Genomic DNA, 23937 nt, shown 5'->3' with positions numbered 1-23937 from the left:
ATGTTGAACAAGGAAAAATACAGATTTGATATTAGCACAGCTGTAGTTATTGCTATAGGAAGTCTTTAAATTATTATCTAACAAGATGCATTCTTTTTCTTGAAATTTAGCCTGAGTATTTATTATCTCAATGCTACATCCAAATCCTACAAGGAAGCTAACTTGGAACTTAAAAAGAAGCTACAAAGTGTAAGGAATAAAGAATTGTTGATTTTTGGCTTTACTAATTATTAGCTAAGACATTCAGGTTACTGAAAGATGCCTTCTCTATTTCACCATTGTTAGCAAGCAGAAGAAAATAAAAGAAGAAATAAACAAAAGGCACAAAAATCAAATGAACAAGAGGAAAATCCATTTGAGACAGAACCACCACAGACAAAGCAAAAAGGGAGCAAGCAAGATGAATCTACTCCAAGTAAAGGTAAGGACAGTTTTGAATTTCTCAAGATGAGAAATATTTGTATTCCATACCACAGTGTTGTTCACTGCCTTATCTGCTTCCTTTGTAATAATTTCTTGAAAGATGTTCACAATACTGAATGACAAATATTAGCCTAATATCCAGTCCATTTGTCTTCCTTTGGCTAATTTCAGAAATGCTGTAGCATCACTCCACAATAGGCAACACCTTTTACCGAAGTAATAAAACTAGTAAAACATGTGGCACAACCTTCTCTGAATGTCAGAGATACAACTTATCCAATAAATCATTAAATAATAATAATAATAATAATAATAATAATAATAATAATAATAATAATAATAATAATAATAATAATAATAATAATAATAATAAAAAATCCTGCTGATATTTCTTTCATCTTGATATTTCTTTCATCCTGGACAGCTGAGAACAGCATATGCCTTCTGTGCCAAGGTTCAATGGCAGAAGGTGTAGTGAAAAGAGGTAATGACCCTCATCAGAACACCTAACTTGGTCAGGCAGGTTTCAGTTGGTCCATAAGGATTTTACAGACTGTTTCCTCCCCTCTGAATATTGCTAGTCTTTCCCCATCATGCATGCCATGCAATCAATATAGACTAAGCCTAGCAGAGAAATGCAGATTAGGGATGACGACCTGGGGAAGAACCACATGGAAGGCATGTCTACAGCCTCAAAACCTGCCTGCTTTGAACTGCTGAGCTTCATCACCATTTATAGATGATATATTCTTGCCAGTGAATTTAACTACTTGGGAAATACTTCTGATTCCCTTTGTTGTAGCCTTTCAGAAAGAACTGGGGAGAAAATATGGTGCAAAGATCATGAAGTCACATTGTCCCTTTTTTCAGACTGTTGGTGTGGTAGCTCCCAGACCTTCCATCTTATGCTGGAGTGGACAAGGTGCTTCAGCCTTTCCCTCATAGAGAATTTCTGTTCTGCATTTTCATTCTGTAACTCTGTTCTCCTAACACATTTCAGATAACAATCAAGGACAGAGTGGCAATGAAGGAAAGAAAATGGGTCAGCCACAGGAAGCAAGTTCTTCTCAGACACTCCAGAATCCAGGCTCTACCCCAAATGGCCACCATCCCATGCAGAACAGAGGAGGAAACCTTCCCCCACCCATTGCTGTGACACGGCCACCAGGACCTCGTGGGGTTGCAACACCAGGCTATCCACTTGGACACCCACACTTTCCAGGGGTCCAGCCAGGAATGCCCAGGGGCCCGCCCCACTTCAGATAAGGAGGCTGTCCATAATTCTTCTTTGTGTTTTGTGATATGGTAAAGGACACTGAGGAAGGCAAGAGTGGTGTTTCCCCAAACAAACTCCTTAAAGTGCAGAACTCCATTATGTTCATTATAAATCTTCATCTGCATAAAAGCTTCCATGAGAAAACATTACATCTTTCTGCTTGTGTTTGAATACATTGCAAAAATGTGTTATCTGTATTGCTACGTTACTATTCTTAAGGATATTTACTGGGAGATATTTGTTAGAAGAATGAAACTTATTTTGTATTTAGTTGCTTATTTTCTTAAAAGCTTGAAAGTGTGTGCCTAACAAATTTTCCTTTTCCTCAGAAGCGTTCACTGAAAACATAAGTTCTTACAGTATATTGGAGTCAGTTGTATTTAAAAACTGTATAGCTTGTCTTCTGCAGGTGTGATAAGCTTTCCCAAAGAGTTCAGGTTTTGCATGGAAAAACTGGGATTTCTTCAAAACATGGATGATTACTTCTAAAGTCCTTGGGAAAGTATTTTAAAGGTAAAAGAAAAGCAGTATTTTGCTTGTTACTATGAAGAAAATTTAACTGCTATTATAGTACTGCTTTTAGTCAATACAACAATAATGAATTTTCCTATATTCAGAAGGACTACAAATAAATAAATAAAAATAATAATCAAAGTGGTGAAGATATTTTTATGCAAAAAGTGAATTTGAGGAATAGAGGTAATAATGTTATGCAATATTTTTTCCTAAACACTCACCAGGATTTGCTATTAAACAGAGTTACCGATTACTGCAGAAGAACACGTGCTATATAATCTGTTCTGTGGTTTTATTGGTGTCATTTTGTATTGACCTCTATAGAGTTCAGAATGGAACAGATCCATCGTACAATAGGTCTAGTGGAAACACAGAATAAATACAAGTTCATGTGCTGTTATTACTAATTCCAATGAGACATCTTTATTTTTATGTTCATTGTCCAGAAATTGTGACTTGATATTTATTTTAAGACTCACAAGACGAATAACAACAAAGCAGCCAACAGACTGTCTTATAAAAAAGAAATGTAATTCCATTCTATATAATTCCTTCTATATGTAATTCCTTCTATATAATACATGTCCATTTTGAACAGCAGAAAAAAAATAATCTTACCTCAGTATACAGCAAGTCTGTGATGTCACAAAAATAAACAAAAAAAAAAAGTCCAAGTAATCGGATTATAGGACCTATTGAGAAAGGTTTATTTTAAATCAGTATAAACTGTGTATAAAACACAGTCATCCAGATACAATTTCCAGCTTAAGCAGTCTTTAAATCAATTGCCAAATACTAGGAGGATATACCAAGGGAAAATTAACTTTATACTTGACTTGACTCTTGTACTGCTTCCAAAAGCATCTGCTAACAGCTGTAGATAAGATAATAGATCAGCCAGACCTTTAGCCAGTACCAGAACTACTACTCTGCATATCAATACAAAGTACTGCTACCCAAATCAAGAGATAAGTGCATTGCAACTACAAGAGAAGGTTTTTCTTAGTAAACAGACCAGAAGTACATGGCTACTAAATGAATGGACAAATGGGTTAAAACTGGATCCTAAATTGTCTGCATCTGTGGTGTGGTGAGTATTGTAATGTAAATTAGACAAAGTGTAGCTAAGAGCAGTGCAAATCGTTTCATCTTTTGAAGATGAGGTTTGATAAGATAGGTTGAAAAGGTACAGTAATTCAAGCAGTTTTAAAGTGGAATATTAAAATATTTTTTTTCCGATATGTCTAACATTTAAACAGTGTATTTTTAGCCTAGAAACATATAAGATTGTGAGTAGTTTCATCAAAGTAACACTACCCCAGTGCTCTAGGACTCTGCTTCATCCATGGGTTTAAGACACATTATTTCCCTACAAACTGGGAAATGTCTGTAATGAGACACTAATTAGCTTAGAGAGTCTTTGTTAACAGCAACATACATTTCATAAGAAAATACTGGATATTGCTTAGAAAAAAGGAGATACTGGCTTAAATCAAGACCATGGATTGCATCCTGCTTTGTAGAATGTGTGAAGAAACTAATTTTAAAGACACTGTGGCCTGGTGATCCATCAAGAGAAGAAAAGATAGAACTAAGTTTTTCAAAGTTGCTGGAATAAATTACAGCAGCAAACTAGTTATGATGAAGTCTGGTTCCATGAAACATAAGGAGAGGTTTATTCCACATACACTGGCCTTAATAAGGATTCCTAGTTCTTTTAGGAGTTAAAATTTTCTGTGGGCATTAAAGGCTTCATCAGTATTTGTTGGCTTGGTATTTTATTCTGCAGAATTGTTTTGTATCATGAATGGGAAAGAAACACAGACAAGAATCTAACAGTTGAAATTATTCTGGAGAACTTTCTGTTAGACCTGTATGCTGTATTGATTTTCAACAATAAATGTATTCTTGGAATGCACCTGTGTAAGCAGCAATTAGCATGTGATAGCTCTAACATGTATAACAATAACATGGATAGATGTTGCTCATGTCTGGTAATCAGCATCAAATGTTGTTATAAATGAAGTCTTACCTCAATCCAAATTTAGTAATATTTATAAAAGACAAGTAAACAGTGCTGGGTGCGTGGGGAATCTATGCTCTACCTACATGCACACATGAACATCAACTTTCTAAATATACAGAACATTGCTTTTACATACTAAACCCAAGTACACCTATACATATGTACAATCAGAAAAGGTAACAAACAATCCTTTAAGTTTATTACTATCAATGTCTTCCATGAAAGTGCTTTTACATACTAAACCCGAGTATGCATATACACATGTACAATCAGAACAAACAATCCTTTAAGTAAGTCTATTACCATTAATGTCCATGACTGGGGGAGCATAGTTGGCCTGGTTGAAGTGCTCCAATATCTTCCATGACTTGTAACAGTCTCCATTTTCCATTCCTTTTCTTGATTACAAACACCGGAGAATTCCAGGGCTAGTTGTGGGAACAATATGTCTCGCTTTAAGTTGTCAAGCAACTTGGCCTTTGGGCCTTATGTATCTTATTCTTCCTGGATCGAAGAAAAACATATCCGTCTCCTTTTCAAAGCCAATAAGGCCTAGGTCAAAAGGCACGTCCAGGTCACCAGGGGGCAAAGGCCTGAGATGGCAGTAGCGGTGGTGTAGCAGAAGGATCAGTAAACGAGCCCGCAGTTCCCTCACTACATGTTTCTGACTGTGGTCCCACATGGCTCTTAAAGGCCTCAGAAATCGCTTGCCAGGTGCCAAGCAATTCCACTGCAACCTTGTTGTTTTTAGTTGCTGAGTCCCACACCTTGACATCAGTTTGGTTCCATGTTTCAGGATCATAAACTGTCTGATTGTTAATAAGGAGAATAAGCTGTAAGGTTACCAGGACAGTCTTTGTTTCTAAGGACGTATGATTCCCCGTAATGCGCAACTGCTTACCAGCGAGGGGAGCTGTGTGCACGGGTCCTCTTCTCTCAGCTTGAGCTTCTTCCCAGCTCTGGTGCACCTATTTCCAGCGACTTTCTGTATGAGCTTCTCTGAGCGGTTTGCTGAGTCTGGCAGAGCCCATCTTCATGAGGTGATCAATGTACCTATTCCCGTCCCGGTCTCCGTTCTTCTAGCGTGTTCCTTTTCATTCCTTCTTTCTGCTTCCTTGTTGATGACATAACTTTATCGTGTTGCCTTTGTTCATCTTGAGGGCAGGCTCCCCTCTTATACCCTTTTCCCCACAGCAGTTCTTTTCAAACTTTTCATTGGTCAAACAACTTTCCATATAACAGCAACAGCAAACACCCAGAAACTTCCATGCCTTAAGGGCTGGAGAACAAGAAACCTGACACTGCGTGGAGTCTCCTGAATCACCCTTTGTTCCCTCTAAACTCTTTTACATTCCTGATGGCCTCATCGTTAAGATTCTGATGTTACCATCAACCACAGGGCTTTCTGACCCCTATGGCCACACTCCCACATCTCCCCCTTCTTGATTAATATCAACCTTTTTCTGGACATGAATTACCACTTCATATATAACACAACCATTTCAGTAAATAAACTTATCCTAATATCTAACCTAAACCTCACCTTGCACATGAGTCCATTTCCCCTCCTCTCCTAAGCACTGTGTGCTTAGGAGAAGAACCCAATCCCCACCTTGCTACAATCTCCTTCAAGGTAAAGTATAGTAAGGTACCTCTGAGCCTTCTTTCTTCCAATCAATACAACTGCATCTCCTTCATAAGACTTGTTCTCAAGACACTCACCAACTTCATTGCCATTCTTTGGACACACTCCAGTACCTCAATGAACTTGTGGTGAGGTGTCAAAAACTAAACAGAGTATTCAAGGTGCATCCCTTCTATATATTGTCTTTCAATTCAACTACATTATCTTCATATTATTATTATTATTATTTTATTTTTATTATTATTTTTATTTTTATTTTAAAAACACCTTATGCAACGTCCATCCTCTTACAGTTCTAGTCCTCTGAGTCTTGTACTGTGCTGAACAGGTAACAAATACTCTTAACAACATGAATAATACTATGATTCAAATACTGCACAATGATCTTGCTCGTAGAGACAGAATATATTTTGTTTTCAGTTGGAACACATAACATTTTCTTTCTTTTATGTTGTCAGACTAGCAAATTGTGCTAACAACCAGCAAATTGTGCTAACGATACCTCAGAGCTCTATTATCAAATTACTTTCAGTGAAGTCAGGGCTCGGTGCATATTCCCACACCCCATGTCTTCCTCTGCACAATTTACATGCTGTTTTCACAGCACTTTGGCTGAGCATTTCATATAATTTTCTGTATAATAATTTTTTCCTACTGTATTACAGAGCAGCTTTCAAAACATCTTGAAGTCCCTGCCAAAGATGTAATTTCTCACTGACTGCAAATTATAATTACTGTAAAATATAATTATTGACTATATAATTATTGACTATATCTCCCTTCTATTTGTCTTTTTTTTTTCTTTTCTTTTCTTTTTTTTTTTTCTGTTGAATGAATTCAGACAATTCACAGAAAGCGGGAGATAGGACTTTTCATAACATATCCTTTTCATCACGAGATTAGTGATAGTCAGAACCTGGAAGTAGCATACATAATGCATACAGTAATAACAGCAACGGAGATTTGTGGAAATTTAGAACAGATATAAAGTTAAAAGAGTTTTAAATACAAGGAATCATTTTGTTACACTACCTTGATAAAAATAGTCACAAAATGCTCACTGGAAAATTGGGTGGAGTTTTTATCTATGCATAATCCTTTTCTTGGTTTTCTAGCCTTCTGTGAACAAGCTGTCTGTAAAACACATTGTGACTAAAGGGTAACTCAAAAGCAGGTAACATCTGTTTTGTGTTTGTCTTTTAGTGAAAAAGTTAGGTCTTATGAATTCACTATAAACTTTGTGCTGTACATGCCATATAACTTGTCATCTGTCAGCATTAGTATAGCATAGCATAGCATAGCACAGCATAGTATAGTGTAGCATAGCAGAATAGAATAGAATAGAATAGAACAGAACAGAACAGAACAGAACGGAATAGAAAACAGTGTTTGACCACAATCACAGTAAAGAAATTTTTACTAATAAACTAGTCTGAAACTCCCTGGGTGTAGGTTTATGTCTTTCCTGTGCGTAATGTCATCAGCTACCAAGGAGAAGAGACCAGCACCTCAATTGCTACTTCTCCTCCTCAGGAAATTGCAGAGAGTAATGAGGTCGCCTCTCAGCCTTCTCTTCTCCAAACTGGAAAACACAAGTACTCTTAGCCTCTCCTCATAGGACATGCTTTCCAGATTTTTTGCCCTCCCCTGGGTGCTTTCATGTATCTTAACACCTTTTTTTTTTTTTTTATTTTGTGGAGACCAGAACTGCACACAATATTCAAAGTGAGGCCACACCAAACCTAAACAGAAGGATCATGTCTCCCTGGCAACCCTGCTGTGGCTCAGCCCATTGGCTTAAGAGAGTGCAGGAGTGATATCAGCAGCAGGCTTCTTCCACAGGGGCCTCATATTCATCCTCCCAGTACCATGAGCAAGAAGCTTTCTCCCCATGGTCACACTCCATCACATGCAGATGCCAAATACAGTTTCCATATACGTATTGTACATGACAAATAACCATTTCCCTAAATAACAATGTTATGCTGAAAATTCACATATCTGTATTAACAAAAGACAGAACAACAAAATATTTTTATGACAGTGTTTGTCTTATTTCCTAAACATAGTGGGAAGGATGTATCATAGATTACAGACCCTGTTGGCAGCTTGCAAATAGAAATTTTGCTAAGGTTAAGAGCTCAGAAGTATCATATTTGGGTATAAACATTCTCAGTATTTATATATTTGGTAATATTTGCTTCTACTTATGTTGTTAGAAGATCTCGGCTCTTATGTAAGGAGCTGTACATCTGAACATCTGACCTGTCCTCCATTCTCTGATTCATTTGTCCTGCTTTGTATGAAGATCTGAAAAAGGAGCTCACCACATTGGATTTTTTTTCTTTCCTTTGAGGCACAACATCTCAGCTGCAGTGCGTTGTCACAGAATGCTGTGAATCATGTCTTGCAGAAGTGTTGACAAAATAATAAAAAAGAGCATTGCACACTTTGTCTAAGGCTTTTTTTTTTTTTCCTTCCCAGTTGGAAGAAGTTGGAAGATATTTTGTGTCTTTGTACATACTACACTGTGTGCTTGTCACAGTTATTTACATTTCAAAAATATTGCCTATTTAATTTGGAAGGTCCTCAAGAAAGAAAAATTTCAAAACACTGTGGTTGATTTTTTTTTTTTATTTATTTTTAACCTTAAGGCCTTTCTTATCATATGTGCCTTTCTATTATACAATAGCTAATGAGGTTTACAATAGATTAGGTTTATCAATTAAAGACTCTTTTGTCTGTGTTCTTGCCAGATCTCTGAGGCTGCAGGAAGAACTTTCTCTCTTAAATTATTCTCTCTTTCTTGGAATTAGATCAGAAAAAAATAATCGAATATGTAATCTGTAGTCAATACTGATAATGAAAAATTATCACAAAACACTGGAGCAGAAAGCAAAATATTTATATTGGACAAAATTAAATTGCAGATTTCTTAGACCACACAATTTAGAGTCAATATAAATTCCCTTTACTATGGCTGTTAATATAATATTTTGATTTTTCTCACTACAAAACTGTACATATTTGTGCTGATCAGAAGTGATGGACTCCACAATCTCAAAGCCATTTTCATGCAATGATTTAATCAAAAGAGAGTCAGACGTGTAATTGAACATCAAAATCATTACTTTGCACCTCTGATAGTGATAGGAGTGAGTTTCTGTTTTTTCCACTAGATAAAACATTTACAAGACTTGGAAAATGAATGTGAAAAAAAAAAAAAATAATAAAAAAAAAAAGTATTAATTTTAAGGAAACAACTTCTAAAAATCCTTCCTGGGGTTCTCAAAGCACAAAAGCTAAATCCTCAGCCTCAGCTTCACCAAAACCCCCCAATGAGGATGCTCTCAAGCTAATGTCTGTTTTATGAAAAATAGTATTTCAGTCTCTACACTGTGAGAATACGAAGCACAGTTTTGTATAATTAACGTGAGATTCATTTCAGCTGAAGATAAATCACAGAATCACAGAATTTCTAGGTTGGAAGAGACCTCAAGATCATCGAGTCCAAGCTCTGACCTAACACTAACAAGTCCTCCACTAAACCATATCACTAAGCTCTACATCTAAACGTCTTTTAAAGACTTCCAGGGATTGTGACTCCACCACTTCCCTGGGCAGCCCGTTCCAATGCATAACAACCCTCTCAGTAAAGAAGTTCTTCCTAACATCCAACCTAAACCTCCCCTGGCACAACTTTAGCCCATTCCCCCTCGTCCTGTCACCAGGCACGTGGGAGAACAGACCAACCCCCACCTTGCTACAGCCTCCTTTAAGGATAAGGTCGATAAGGTCGCCCCTGAGCCTCCTCTTCTCCAGGCTGAACAATCCCAGCTACCTCAGCCGCTCCTTATAAGTCTTGTTCTTCAGACCTCTCACCAGTTTGGTCGCCCTTCTCTGGACTCGCTCGAGCACCTCGATGTCCCTCTTGTAGCGAGGGGCCCAAAACTGAACACAGTACTAGAGGTGCAGCCTCAACAGACCTGAATACAGGGGGACAATCACTTCCCTAGTCCTGCTGGCCACACTGCTTCTTATACAAGCCAGGATGCTGTTGGCCTTCTTGGCCACCTGAGCACACTGCTGGCTCATATTCAGCTGACTATCAACCAATACTCCCAGGTCCTTCTCTGCCAGGCAGCTTTCCAACCACTCATCTTCCAGCCTGTAGTGCTGCTTGGGGTTATTGTGCCCCAGGTGCAGGACCCGGCACTTGGCCTTGTTGAACTTCATACAGTTGACCTCAGCACATCGGTCCAGCCTGTGTAGATCCTCCTGCAGAGCCTTCCTACCCTCGAGCAGATCGACACATGCACCTAACTTGGTGTCATCTGCAAACTTACTGAGGGTGCACTCAATGCCCTCATCCAGATCATCGATAAAGATATTAAAGAGGACTGGCCCTAGTATCGAGCCCTGGGGTATGCCACTAGTGACTCCAACTGAATTTGACTCCATTCACCACAACTCTTTGGGCTGGCTATCTAGCCACTTTCTAACCCAACAAGACGTTGGGTTAGAAGCATTTGAAATGCTATATTTCAAAACATTTTCCTTTCCTTCTCTCTTCCTTTGCTCTAGAGGGATGAAGCAAATGTTTTCTCAGTGTTGTGCTACTTTTTGTGAAAAGCATTTCTTTCTGATTTCTTTAAGATAAATAAATAAATGCATAAAATTGCTCAAAAAAAAATGCTCCACAGACAAAGGAACAGCTTCAGATGCATTCCATAAATAACATTTTTAGAAAGTCTATGTGCTACATTCATTTATTTATAGAAATAATAGTTAAAACTTTCAGGATAATTTTCAAAATACCTTGTAAGTTTTGCTTTTGCTTGTAAACAACTAATACAGAAAGCCTCTACAATTTCTTATTCTACACTAAGGACATATCCTTGTCACCAGTTTATAACAACAGCACACATGCACATTATTTCTGATGAACACAGATATTAAAGTTGTTGATGGACCTTAAATAGGCTTACACTCCTGATATAACCAAATTAGAGGGGAAGACATATAAGGAGTGGCTGAGGTCACTGGGCCTGTTCAGCCTGGAAAAGAGGAGGCTGAGGGGAGACCTCATCACACTGTACAGCTTCCTCGCGAGGGGGAGTGGAGGGGCAGGCGCCAACCTATTCTCTTTAATCACCAGTGATAGGATCCACGGGAATGGTGTCAAGCTGAGGTAGGGGTGGTTTAGGCTAGATATCAGGAAGAGGTTCTTCACCGAGAGGGTGGTCACACACTGGAACAGGCTCCCCAGGGAAGTAGTCACTGCACCAAGCCTGTCTGAATTTAAGAACTGATTGGACTGTGCACTTAGTCACATGGTCTAAACTTTAGGGTAGACCTGTGTGGTGCCAGGAGTTGGACTTGATGATCCTTATGGGTTCCTTCCAACTCAGGATATTCTATGATTCTATGATTCTATAAAATTATGAAAGTGTTATCAACAGGTAACACTGAGGATAAATCAGTCTATCCATAAACAGTCTAGAGGGTTCCCTGACGACTTAGAGAATGAGACATCAACTATAACAAAGAAGAGAAAGACCATTAAATGCTAATACCTGATTTCCTTTCCTGACCCTGGATTTTCTCCTGGGGGTTTTCTGAATAAGCTGTGTTTAAGGTAGATTGATAATACTTAATAATAATTAATATTTTAATGTAGAATTACAGAGTCCTTCTATCCCAGCCATCTCCCCATCTGTCGATGGCAGTGGCACTGACAATCCCATCTTTGCCTTCTAAGTATTGCTTTAAATTAGATAAAAAGCCAAGAATCCGAGGCCTCATCAAATTAATCATCAAGACAGGAAGTTTGTCTCCTCATTTTTTGTGCAATTTTGATGGGTTTTGATGGGCCATCTCCTGACAGTTCAATTCAGTGGAAATACAAGTGCATCACTGTCAGTGTGTCTTTAACCTTTTATGTCCAGTTTGGTTTTGCTTTAGACCAGGCTTTTAATGATAACTTTGTGGAAGGCTTCTTTCCACAGCAGGCATGAGGAAGATCAGACAGACATTAATAAGAAAGAAGTAATTTGCTTTCCTTCACTGTGCAACATTGTGGTGGTGCTGTTTTAAACCTGCAGCTTGAAAGACAGCTCTAGCTGTTGCCCCATTGCCCTGGTCCAGCCATACACCCCTGGTCCAGCCCCAGCAGAGGCAGGGTGCCTGGCTTCCCTCCCCTTTTCCAGTCCTGCAGCTACTGCTCCCTTATGCCATAATTTAGCCCTGTGCTTGGGACAGGGAAGGCATCTTTATGTTTCCTCTTCATTCTTCCTGCATTGTCCCATATGTTTTCTCTGAAACATGAGCCTTGCAATATCTGTGTATTATCCTATACATATTACATCAGTGGAACTATGCTGGGATGTTACCAATGATGAAGTAGGAATGCAAGTGCCCTGAGATTAACCAACATTGTGAAAGAAGAGTGCTACCAGGCAGTCTGGGTCTCATGTGAGACCTCCTCCACTTTCACACAGGAGGATCAGGTATGAGGGATTACTCTTGTTTATATCATTTCTTTTATAGTTTTATGTTTCTTTTATTTCTTTTTTTCCCTTCCTTTCAGTGTAATCACTGAATCACTGAATCATGGAATTGTCTAGGTTGGAAGAGACCTCAAGATCATCGATGTGTATGATTTTAACAAATGAAGTTCTTAGGACTGTTTTTTTGACCAAGAAACTCTGACTTTATATAATAATAATAACAACAAAAACAACAACAACAATAATAACAATAATATTATAAATATAATAATAACATAATGATTATTATATAATCATTATATTTATTATTGTTATTATTACCGCCACATCCAGATAGTGTTTTCTTTCCCTGCACTTGTACCCAGCTCATCGTCAGGAGGGAGAATCCAGTTGTTTTAATGAACAATTGAAATAATCTATGGTAGTCTTGTTTTTGTTCCTTGTCTGCTGTTTTGTGTTACAGTTCACAGCAGAAGTGAATTGAGTCAGAGACTAGAATTATATTTCCTTGCTTAAGGTATAAGTTTACCTCACTGTCTTACAGTTCACATATTAAGAAATTCAAAATAATAATAATTATAAAAATAAACCACAGATTTAAAGTAGATTTAATTAAGCAGTAAGGACCAACTTCTCCTTTTACTCAAACAAGCCCAGGTTGGGTAGATTTACCTTTATAGACTATATGCTGTGTTCTGCATGACTCTAATTCTTACTGAACAGCATTCATTAATGATTTGATTAACTTTTTTTTTTTTTTTTTTTTTTTAACTAGAAGGTACGTCTGAGCCTAATTGAATTAGGTTCATCAGCTTTAACTCAAGAAAGATAAATATATAATGTTTTTCATGCCAGTATCTGAGTTTATTGAATTTGTGTCCTTGAATTCTTATGTCTTTCTTTCAGCCTTCAATCCTACCCTGAGATCTTGCTCTTTCCTTTTCCTTCTTACTAACGGTGGACTTTGCTCATAGTTTGACTTCTGCCCTGTTTGCTTTATCACTATGCACTATAGCTACATATATCATAAATTAGCATTTAAGCATGAATATATAAAACAGATTCAATGACTACAGAATCATGGCTTAATATTGTGTACTCACTTTAATAATCGCATAACTGAAATTAATGTTAACCTATGGGAAAATAAACAAACAAACAAACAAACAGATAAATAAATAAATATGCAATTTTGTTACTACTGGCTTCATCTGCCTATCTACTTCCTTTTCTTCTATTTTTCCTGGTCAGACTTACTGACTGCACCATCTAGGTTATTTGTAAACTCTTTAGAGTAGTATAACGTTTTCATGTGCTTGCTTGATTCCCACTGCAGAGCTACTGCAAATCCGACTCGGATATTTGAGTCTTAGTAAAGTGAATGCCTAAGTGAATGAATACTTAACCATTAGTTTCACATTCATATGTGTCATCAGATATTAATTAATTTAGTATTCAAATGAATAAGAAGAAATGCTAATAAAAATGCTGTAAGTTTCTTTTACTTTCTCACTGCCTAATAAATAAATAATAAAAAATGCATCTACCTTGATCTATTCTCCAGCAGAGGTCACCATAACATAACATACTGTCCTGTATCTGTGAACAGCTGCTTTAGAAAAAGATAAATCACTACCATTTGATCCTCTAAAAGTTAATGAAAGAGGTAGAGGTTCAGATCAATTGGGAATTGACGGGAATGCCAGAAATTTATTGAATTTTGGATTAGTGCCAATAGTACAAGTTTTGTTGTGCTGGGGTTATTTAAAAGGAAACAAATAATTTAATAAGTTGTCTGAAACAGATCATGGGAAAATTCTGTAGAAAAAAAATAATCTTTGCAATATTTGTGTATATTTCAGATATAATAACTTCTAGTGTAACCACTCGGGAATAAGTTTATTTGTTTCTGTTTTTATAAATGGCATTGCTGAAGGAAAGATCATGAGCATACTCTGACGTATATGTATATTGCAAGCCAAAATATTCTATCTGTTTCCTCATTTCAAACATGACAATATGTAACAATCATTCAAGAAAACAGCTGTAAACGTTATTTATGAGTACATGAAGAAGCCAATCTGCAAACTCTTTTTAGTTTTTGTGTCAGAAGAAGAATCCTCTGATTAACATGTTATATGTAAAGTAACTGAACAATGATTTTACATTTCGCTGGTAGAATGCAGAGATATATGGTAATATTCAAACAGAGAAAAGTCTTATATAATTTGGAAAAAGTTTTTGTTAAGCAAAGATATTTGGTCAAACTGCAAACTGTTAGCTCCGTAGGGAAGATAGCAACTACAAGGAATTCAACAGCATTCCATCTCATGAACTATCTGTAATAGTCCAAATACCACAATAAAGACAGTTCACACTCAGAGAAACTAATGAAAAGAGTCTCGGATTTTACAAAGTACAAAAGAATAAGATGGAAGAGAGATGGTTCAGCCTCACACAAGCTGAAGATAAGTCAAGCACAGCTTCAAGCATTGAGATTTAATTTCACTGCGGGAAATTAAAGGTACATCTCAACCCCCCTCCTCCTCCCGCCCCAACCTTTTCTTTTTCCTATATCATGGGTGAACAGGAACAAGAGTATCTTTCTGTTTTCTGATACCCTTCTTTCCTCTTCTAACACAAAACATGAGTATGAAGCTGTGGAGATCTTATTTCCAATGCAATGAATGGCAGAGGTGCAGTCATGCAGAGCAGTGGCATATCTAATTCCTACACTGTATTTCATTTAACCACAACAAATACACATACAGTCACAAATAACTCTCCCATAGACAACCTCTAGCATTGCACTAGAAAATGAACAGAGAGCTGGAACCCCTCTCATGTTAGGAAGGGTTATGAGAGCTGGGGTTGTTCATCTTGGAGAAGAGAAAGATCCAGGGAGATCTTACTGTGTCTTTTCCATACATAAAAAGGGCTTATAAGAATTATGGAGAAAGACTTTTCACTAGGGCTTGTAGTGACATGGCAAGGAGCAATAGTTCTAAACTACAATAGTATAAGTTTAGAATGGATAGAAGAAGAAATTCTTCACTATGAAGGCAGTGAGACACTGGAACAGGTTACCCAGAGAAGTTGTGCATGCCTCATCATTGAAAGTGTTCAGGCTGGATGGGATTTTGAGTAACCTGACATATTGAACGTCCCTACCCATGGTGGGGTGTGTGTGGACATGATGATCTTTAAGGTTTCATTCCAATCCAAAGAATTTTGTGATTCTATAAAAGACAAATATCACCTTAACTCCAGCTGCCACTGTACAATGTGGAATTTTTTTGTCTCCTAAGAATCACAAACAAACTAAAATAGTGTGGGAATCCAGAAATCAAAAAAAGCAGGAAAAAAAATCCAGGGAAATATAAATACAAAAAAAGCCCTTTACCAGGATAATTTTCTACACTGTATTCATTCCTAGCAATATTTTATTACTTATGTGGGTCTATTTCCCTGTGGTGTTTTATGATGTGCCAAAGATGTATAGCAGAATTCTACATGTCAGGTGATGTCTCTGCACATGTGGTGAACTTTGCTTTTACCCCAGCAAGACTGCAGGAAATTGTGCTGCTTAAACTGCCATTGAAGTTTGGCTTATTTTTCTAGTGTTTGTCTGTAAATGAATACATGGCCATCCAAAGTGATTCAGTTCAGACCTATCTGCAGAATGGCCAAGGACTTAGAGTACACCTTTCATGTATCAGATACACTTTAGCTGAGAGATACAAATTAAGGAGGTGTATCCACCAACAAAGACAAGCATTTAACTTCCACTTCCATTGCTTATAGAGAGAATTTCAGAATAAGAGTATTCTCTTTCTTGCTGCCTTTCCTGAGTTTATTTGAAGTTCCTGTGTAAGATCTTTCTACCAGCAAGTTTCCCTGACATTTGGGTCTACTAGGGCATGTGCAGACATGATTAAAACATGATTGATACAAATGTCAAATGCCAATTCACTCAGTTGTTCCAACACCTAAATTATCTTGTTAGTAAAAAAGTAAGATTCAGGCTTAAAACCCACTAGCTGTAAGTGTGTATGTATTGTAGAGCATGACTAAAACTGTGAATGGTCAGGGCAGTACTCCCTTTTTTCTGTTCTAGAGTTCTGATAGTGAATGGGTTTTGTTGTATGTAACTCCAGTTCCAAATCTCTGGTACAAGACTCTTACCATTGTCTCTTCAAGATATGTTTGTATAGTAGCCTTCTCTGAAGATGGCTCTTTCTCCATTTCTCCTGTTCCACTTGCAACAAAGCAGTCCTCACACCAGTGTGTGAGCCAAAATGACTCCAGAGCCCATTGATTATAGGGCCTATGTGAGAAGCTGATCTCTAGTCTGTGCCATGTTTAGCTGCAATGTTACTCCTGACTATTTTATAATTGATTATTAGTTCACAATTGATTTTTTATTTTTTAGTTGCAGATTTAAGTTCAATGTACTTATTAGGCTGGCTTGGATTCTGAGATCTCAGGGTACCTCTTGGAAATGTTCATAGGCAGCAGAGCACCTTCGAGTTAGAAACCTCAGGCTTGAGCAGGGAAAATTCCATGTAATTTTGCCAGTCTCTTGGAAGTTCACAAGTGTGTTTGTGGAAGAATTTCACTGAAGAATAAATAAATTTAAAAAAAAAATGTCTACTGCTTTAATTTAATTTAACTGTAGCTCTACACACAATTTCTGTGGCATTGTGGTATAAAAAACATGATTTTTTTTTTTTTTCTCAGACAAATAATTAAAGAATATTTCAATCCTGGGATAATAAATAAATAAATAATAAATAAATAAAAATCTTCATGGTTCTAGAATAACTATATAATTGTACATTTATGTGTTTCTATTTCACTGACTGACAAGGCAAGTTAAATTATTGTTCTGCCATCACTTCCTTCAGGCTAGAACATTTTCTTTGTCCAAAACCTTCTGCAGGTATTCTTTTTGCAGAAGGTTTTTCTTCATATATATAGATATGTTGAGGGAGAAAGTATTTACATTTGCACTATGGCAAAGGAAAAATATGTTTACTGTGAAGATAAAACAAGACCCATCTGTCACAAATGTCAGCATTAGAGCCAGATTTCACAGATAAACACAGTTTATCACAGTTTTTCACAGTTTAATGCCTTCTTGAAATCCTCACTAATATCTACACCAAAGATTAAGCTGAATGACATCCTACTTATTAGTAGGTTACCTGCAGACGACTCTGCTCTTGTATACTGCTGTTTCTTAACTATCAACAAGAAAGGAGAAAATACAAGAAGATGAGATAGAACTTAAATGTCAATAAATTCATTTCTCTAACCTGGATACATAGGTTCTCAAATGGCTTCTTCTCCTTTGCTTAGTACAGAACACCACTGTAAAATTACAGAAGTTTGGGTGTCACGCTATATCTTTTTTGCCATGTGTACTTGCATTTCCTTTAGATTTTTTAATTTTATCTAAGAATTCTCTTAATCTCCATTATACTGAGTTTTTTCTATACATTTTTTTTTCCTGAATTAATTTTTTTTTAATATCTATGTGGATCTCTAGCCTCCTGGTATATATATTCCTTAAGGAAAGATATAAGGAAGACTTAAAAGCTTAGGAGCTGGACATATTAGATGACCAATGAATATAATAATAATAATAACAAAAACAACAACAATAATAATAATATGAAATGAAATGAAATGAAATGAAATGAAATGAAATGGAATGAAATGTTTAGTTAAATGACAATTTCAGATGACGAAATGAAAACTTCAGTCTTTCAAATGCTAAAATATTATAGATGATTTTATTTCCTGTTACATCATTTGAGACATTTCTTTCTGCCTCTGCAAAAGATTCAGTGTATTTTTCTACATCAACTCATTATTAACTTTCATAACTTTTCTGCTACCATGAAGTTTCTCCTTGGGAGAGATTCTTAATTTACTTTATATCTTTACTTCTGCTTATTTTTACCATGTTTACTTCTTAAGCCAATAAAGTTTTGGGAATTTAAAATCTTCTTCTCCTTGCTCATCCAAGAAATCCTCATGCCTTTAATTATTATGAACAAAACTTGACCTTGATATTATGGATTTTGCTAGGCAGTTGTAGTCCATGTGCAGACTTATACTGGCATATACATGCACAGATTTGTGCATCAGTGCTTTAGAGCAGCAAGTTTTCACACAGAGAGAACATTGACCAAAAAGTAAACAGATATTTTCTGTTTAATCATGTAATGTCTTATTTATACAATGAGAATTTTAGTTTTAAATATTTAACTTGTTTCTGGATTCTCTCAACTGGTGTGCTTTTCTTTCTGTCCTCACATTTGTTATACATTTCCCTGGTTGAATGCCATTATTAAAAGTCTCACCTTCAAAATAATTTATTCTATGCAGCATTCAAGAGAAAGATTAGCTTTAAAGATGTCTGTTTGTTTTGTTTAAAAATTAAAGAGCTAAAATGCATCTTTCAGATAAAATATGTTTTGGGAAGTCAAAACAGTAATGTCACACAAGCAATTCTGAGGCACTAAAGGACCAGACCACAATGAATAACTGGTTCTTCTGTTCAGAGCATAGCAATGCTAAAAGAAGATGTTTACCTGAGTTACGTGGATATCCGGGGCTGTCTAAATTAGTGCTAGCAACAGATCACACCACAGAAATCTTCAATTTAAAGACTGCTTATGTGGATGACACTGAAATTTGTATAAAGGTTATAGAACGTTTAGGGTGGTCTCTGTTGTATGCAAGTCAGTGCCAGCATGGACAATGCAGAATACCCAATTTAACCTTTGAAAATAATATTAGTTGATTAGATTTGGTGATTATAGAAAGTTTCAGTCTGTTAGGGGGAATTCATCACTTTAGTATACAGATTGCTTCTCCCATGCAGCTCTCAGCGTGTCATGAAAGTACTGCTAATGAACTGTGAATCTTTTTTCTCCAGCTGTGGTGGTGACATAAAAACACTCAAAAATCTAAGTTAAACTGACTCACCCCACTTTTGTACCAGGTAAATAATTGTGTACTAGGGAAATAGACAAAGAAGGTAACAGTGAAGCTGCCATGAAATTGATTTTAACTAGTACATTTGGTGTCCTCACACCTAGAAGTCATTCATAAGACACTTGTAATTTTTTTCTTATCTGTCCAGTAGGTCAAGGTTTTGAATTTTTAAAACATTCCATTATGAAATAAAATTCTGCTGTGTTCTATTCTAGTGAATACACTCCATAATACAATGACTTCAATATAATGTGTCAGTGACACAGGATTAGTACTTAAATATATATATATTTTGTGTGTGTGTGTGTGTGTAAGCAAAGTATTTATATGAAAAACAAGGAAAAAAAAGTAAAATAGGTACTAAATATGTGCAATTAAAATGTCTCATAAAATTTTAATCATTTGATTAAATAAGGTTAGAAAACTAACATATATAAATCCATATACATAAGTAGTTCAGTTTCTTGCAGTGAATAAACCAGTGGAAGTTAACAATTTGGTCTCTGTGTTCATGGAGGCAGAGAGAAGTGACAGATAATATGCTGAAGGTTTTGATAGATCTCCCTTGTTTAATGATGGCTAGTACATCACATACAGAAAAAAAAAAAAAAAAAAAAAAAAAAAGCATGTGATTCTTCCAAAAGCAACATATTGTCTGACATGATCAGTCTTGTATCAGGGAATGGAGTAATCCATAGGCATTTTTCCTTTTGTTAAGGATAATGAAGACCTTTCTGTACAGGGGTACAGTGACAAAATGTGGAAACATACTGTGAATGAAACACACACCCTAAAGACACCTTACTTTGTAGATCATAACATTTAGGTTTCCAGGATGTTTCCTTGTGAAGATTAACCTCTCCTTAGTGTTAATGGTGTCAGCTGTTTCCTTATAATTGTTTGCTGAGAGATAAACATGAAGAAACCCAACCTCCCCATCAGCATCAGCAAAATACAAGATACCAAAACAAGATGTTTATCAGATTGTGAAGTTTCTATAGGTCTATAGAGAGGACTGGTTGTTTTGAATATTTGTATAATACCACGACTGTAAATAATTCCACAATTGTATTCCTCAATCGTATTAAAGTTATTAGTTATGGCATTCATTGTGAAAGTTAACTTTGTAGTAAACGACTTCATTATAGAGGTGTTAACAGAGAAAATAGGCATGCAGCACAGGGAAATATGTATATCAAGAAAAGCAGGTTGAAGTAGGAGAAACCTAACTGCTTTTCCCATTGCATGCTGGATGCCCTATGGGGAGACTAGCAAAGAAACTATATGTGAATTTCAATGAGATTAAATTTAGGTGTGTGAACTGGAAGTGCTTTTCTTCTCTGCCTTCTTACGTTTGTTAGGACTGTATTGTTGTGATCATTCGAGAACAGTAGTTGACATATAGAGGAGGTTTTGTACTTGTCCTGGTTTCAGTTAGGACAGAGTTATCTTTCTTCCTAGTAGCTGGTAGGGTGCTATGTTCTGGTTTAGGATGAGAAGAATCCTGATAACATGCTGATGTTTTAATTGTTGCAGAGCAGTGCTTACACTAAGCCAAGGACGTTTCAGCTTCTCATTCTGTCCTGCCAATCGGCAGGCTGGGGGTGCAGCAGGAGCTGGGAGGGGACAAACCCAGGACACCCCCGGTGTGGGGGGGCGGGACTGCTTGGGGTTAGGCTGGGTATCGGTCAGCGGGTGGTGAGCAATTGCATTGTGCATCACTTGTTTTGTGCACATAATTATTAGTAGTACTGTTATCATTATTATTGTTATTATTTTCCTGTCTTAATAAACTGTCTTTATTTCAACTCATAGGCTTCACTTTCCCATTTCTCTCCCCCATGGATGGGGGAGGGTAAGCGAACGGCTGTGTGGTGTTTCGCTGCCGGCTGGGTTAAACTAAACCACAACAGTCCTTTGCGGACCAACGTGGGTACTTGAACCCAAGACCCTGAGATTAAGAGTCTCATGCTCTACCAACTGAGCATGTACCCAAAAGCTTCTTTATTGTTCTGCTGTTTAACCTGATCTTGTAGAATATTTTAATTTTTTTTTTTTTTTACAATTTTATTTTATTTTATTTTATTTTATTTTATTTTATTTTATTTTATTTTATTTTATTTTATTTTATTATTTTATTTTATTTTATTTTATTTTATTTTATTTTATTTTTTTATTTTATTATTTTCTTAGATCCCTAAAACCACAACATCAGAGAAGCAGGATCAGTAACAGACAGATAGATCTCTAATAAGCACAGTTTTCAGCAATATATGCTGCTTGTCCAAAGTCAGTGTTCTGTAGCGTGTATCTATGTGTCTATGCACTGGACATATTTAGAGTCCAAACACAACGTTCACATAACACTTTTCTTTCTCCACACTCATATGAAGTCTTTCTTAGTTATTGATTAGAGCTACTTGCAGACAGCTTTGTTTATTCCTGTTTGGATGACTTTTCTTGTCAGACATTCCTTTCTTTCAATGACAATAAACCGCTAATCTTGCTCAAATTTTGCAGTCTTGTTCTTACTGTCACTACATGGTGTGCTACTTGGTCCTTAGCATGGCTGCTATGTCTAATAAGGATCTTTATTCAGAAAGAAAATAAAATCTATATTACAAGAGTCACCAACATCCTTCTAGGAACTAAGTAAAGCTTTGACAGCCTATACTTATTTGGCAAGGTACAATGATACAAAGACATTATCCTGTTTGCTGGATATGAGCTGTGTAGATCATGTTATATTATCAAAGTTTCTTAATATTCCATGAAAGAAGTATTCATGGCTATGATTTTTTTCTGCACTGACAGTGAGAGGGTTGTGCTCGGTTGCAGTGTTTTATATAAAAACTTTAAATGTTTGCCAGAAGCTGTCAAATTGCTCTTTATGTCTTCAGCCATCTTGGCAAGGGGTATATTGAACATTTGTAACTGTCAAGCAATAGTGCTATTATTTAGACATCACCCTACACTCCACATAGAACTATAAGCAATATGATATGTATAAGCTAAACTACTAAACAACAGCAACAACAAAAGCTCCTCCTTGTTGCTGTCTCTTCTGGATTTCTTGATTCTGAATGCCTCTTAGGCATTTTTTTTTTTTCTTGGAAGTGTTTGCTACTTACATTCTGCTGCCATCCAGGACAACATTCTTATATTTTGAATAATCTTGTATTTTGGTTAACGCATCTTCCAGATCTTTCTGCAATGCCAGCTAGCAATGTATAAAAGCAGCTGTGGTCTTTTCCTCTTGCATGTCCAGTTTATTATTCTGTGTATGAATCATCTTTGTCATTGCCCTTTGAGGACTATTATACAAGTTTGAATTTCAACAGTCAAACCACCTAATACTCAGTTCTGTTTATTGGATCTCTATGCCTGTCCAATATTTCATGCAATAAGTGATTTATGTCCTTCCTACAAGACTATGCAGCATTTTATTTGTCTGAGTCAGTTTATGTTGTACTTCCAGATCTTTAACTTTTGTTTCCAGAGAAGTATATTCATCAAGGCACTGTTTTTCTCTCAGTGTAGTGAAGGTTATAATTCAGCCTTGAGAAGGGTCCTTAAGGCCTCCCACCAAGTTCACAAGACACTATTATTCCCAATTTTTCAGAGGTTCTTCTTTGACTCTTTATTTTTAAGGGGACCTTCCTAATAAGGAGTTTCTTAAATCTCAGTTTTCAGTAGAAAGATAAATGGAAGACAGCTTTAACACTAAGAGAAATGGAAAATGACTTGAATGATAACAAGGAGAGCAGGAGGATCAGGCAGTACAAATACAATCTGACAGCAAACGGTGACAGGGACATGTGGATGGGGTTTAGGAAAAACTTCATCCATTAAAGCTCTTCATATGAACTCTTACAGAATTGCAGTGAGATCTTACAAAATCTCAAGGTGTCCTGCAGCTTTACTTTACTTTCAATCCTTCTTGCACTCCTTGTATTTCTATCATTCCTCCCTTTCTTTCCCACTCTTTTTTTTGCACTTGTGTTTTCTGCACTTATCTTTTGTGTCCCAGATCCTACTCTCCTCCCCTCAAAACTCATTACTTGCCAAGGTCTCACATCTTTCAAATTCCTCCCTAAAACCTACTTCATCAGGGAATTTTCACTCCTTATCCAAGCCAGATGCCTTTCTTGCTCTGAATACTTTTTCCATATCTTCTCCTGACTGTCTTAAGACCTGAATATCTGGCAGTCAAGGATTATCAGTAATTTTATTTCTTGAGACAGAATGAGAATTCCTTACAGCTTCACTGTTTTGACTGAAATAGCCTAAGGGTCTCTCTATCCTGCTGTTGTTGTTCAATAGCCTTCCTCCTTTTTAAAATTAGCACACTGGGGGCAGGAGAAGCAGGGAGGGATGGCTTCCATCATGGCAAGACAGTGACTTTATAGACCTCATGTTTCTAAGACTTGCTGTAAAGACATGGTGTAAAGTAGCCTGGATCTGATAACTTTCCAAGAAATCTGCAAAAGCATGTCCCTGGTCATACTTCCAATTTTCCTGAATTCCTCACAGA

The 23937-nt window shown here is 36.6% G+C and overlaps 1 protein-coding gene across 1 annotated transcript in view; it reads left to right on the top strand.

Moving 5' to 3' along the window:
* The window catches only part of TMC1 (transmembrane channel like 1), a 65120-nt gene extending 63287 nt beyond the window's left edge, over window positions 1-1833 (top strand). The window contains exons 18-20 of the mRNA XM_038170439.2: window positions 111-189; window positions 286-421; window positions 1424-1833. Coding sequence (XP_038026367.2) covers window positions 111-189; window positions 286-421; window positions 1424-1689 — 481 coding nt within the window. The 3' untranslated portion in view covers window positions 1690-1833. The remainder of the gene's footprint in view (window positions 1-110; window positions 190-285; window positions 422-1423) is intronic.
* The last annotated feature ends 22104 nt before the right edge of the window (window positions 1834-23937 follow it).

Source organism: Anas platyrhynchos, chromosome Z (assembly GCF_047663525.1).
Source record: "Anas platyrhynchos isolate ZD024472 breed Pekin duck chromosome Z, IASCAAS_PekinDuck_T2T, whole genome shotgun sequence".
NCBI classification, from domain to species: domain Eukaryota; kingdom Metazoa; phylum Chordata; class Aves; order Anseriformes; family Anatidae; genus Anas; species Anas platyrhynchos.
The sequence above is the reverse complement of the archived record's forward strand: the minus strand, read 5'-3'. Positions and strand labels throughout refer to the sequence as shown.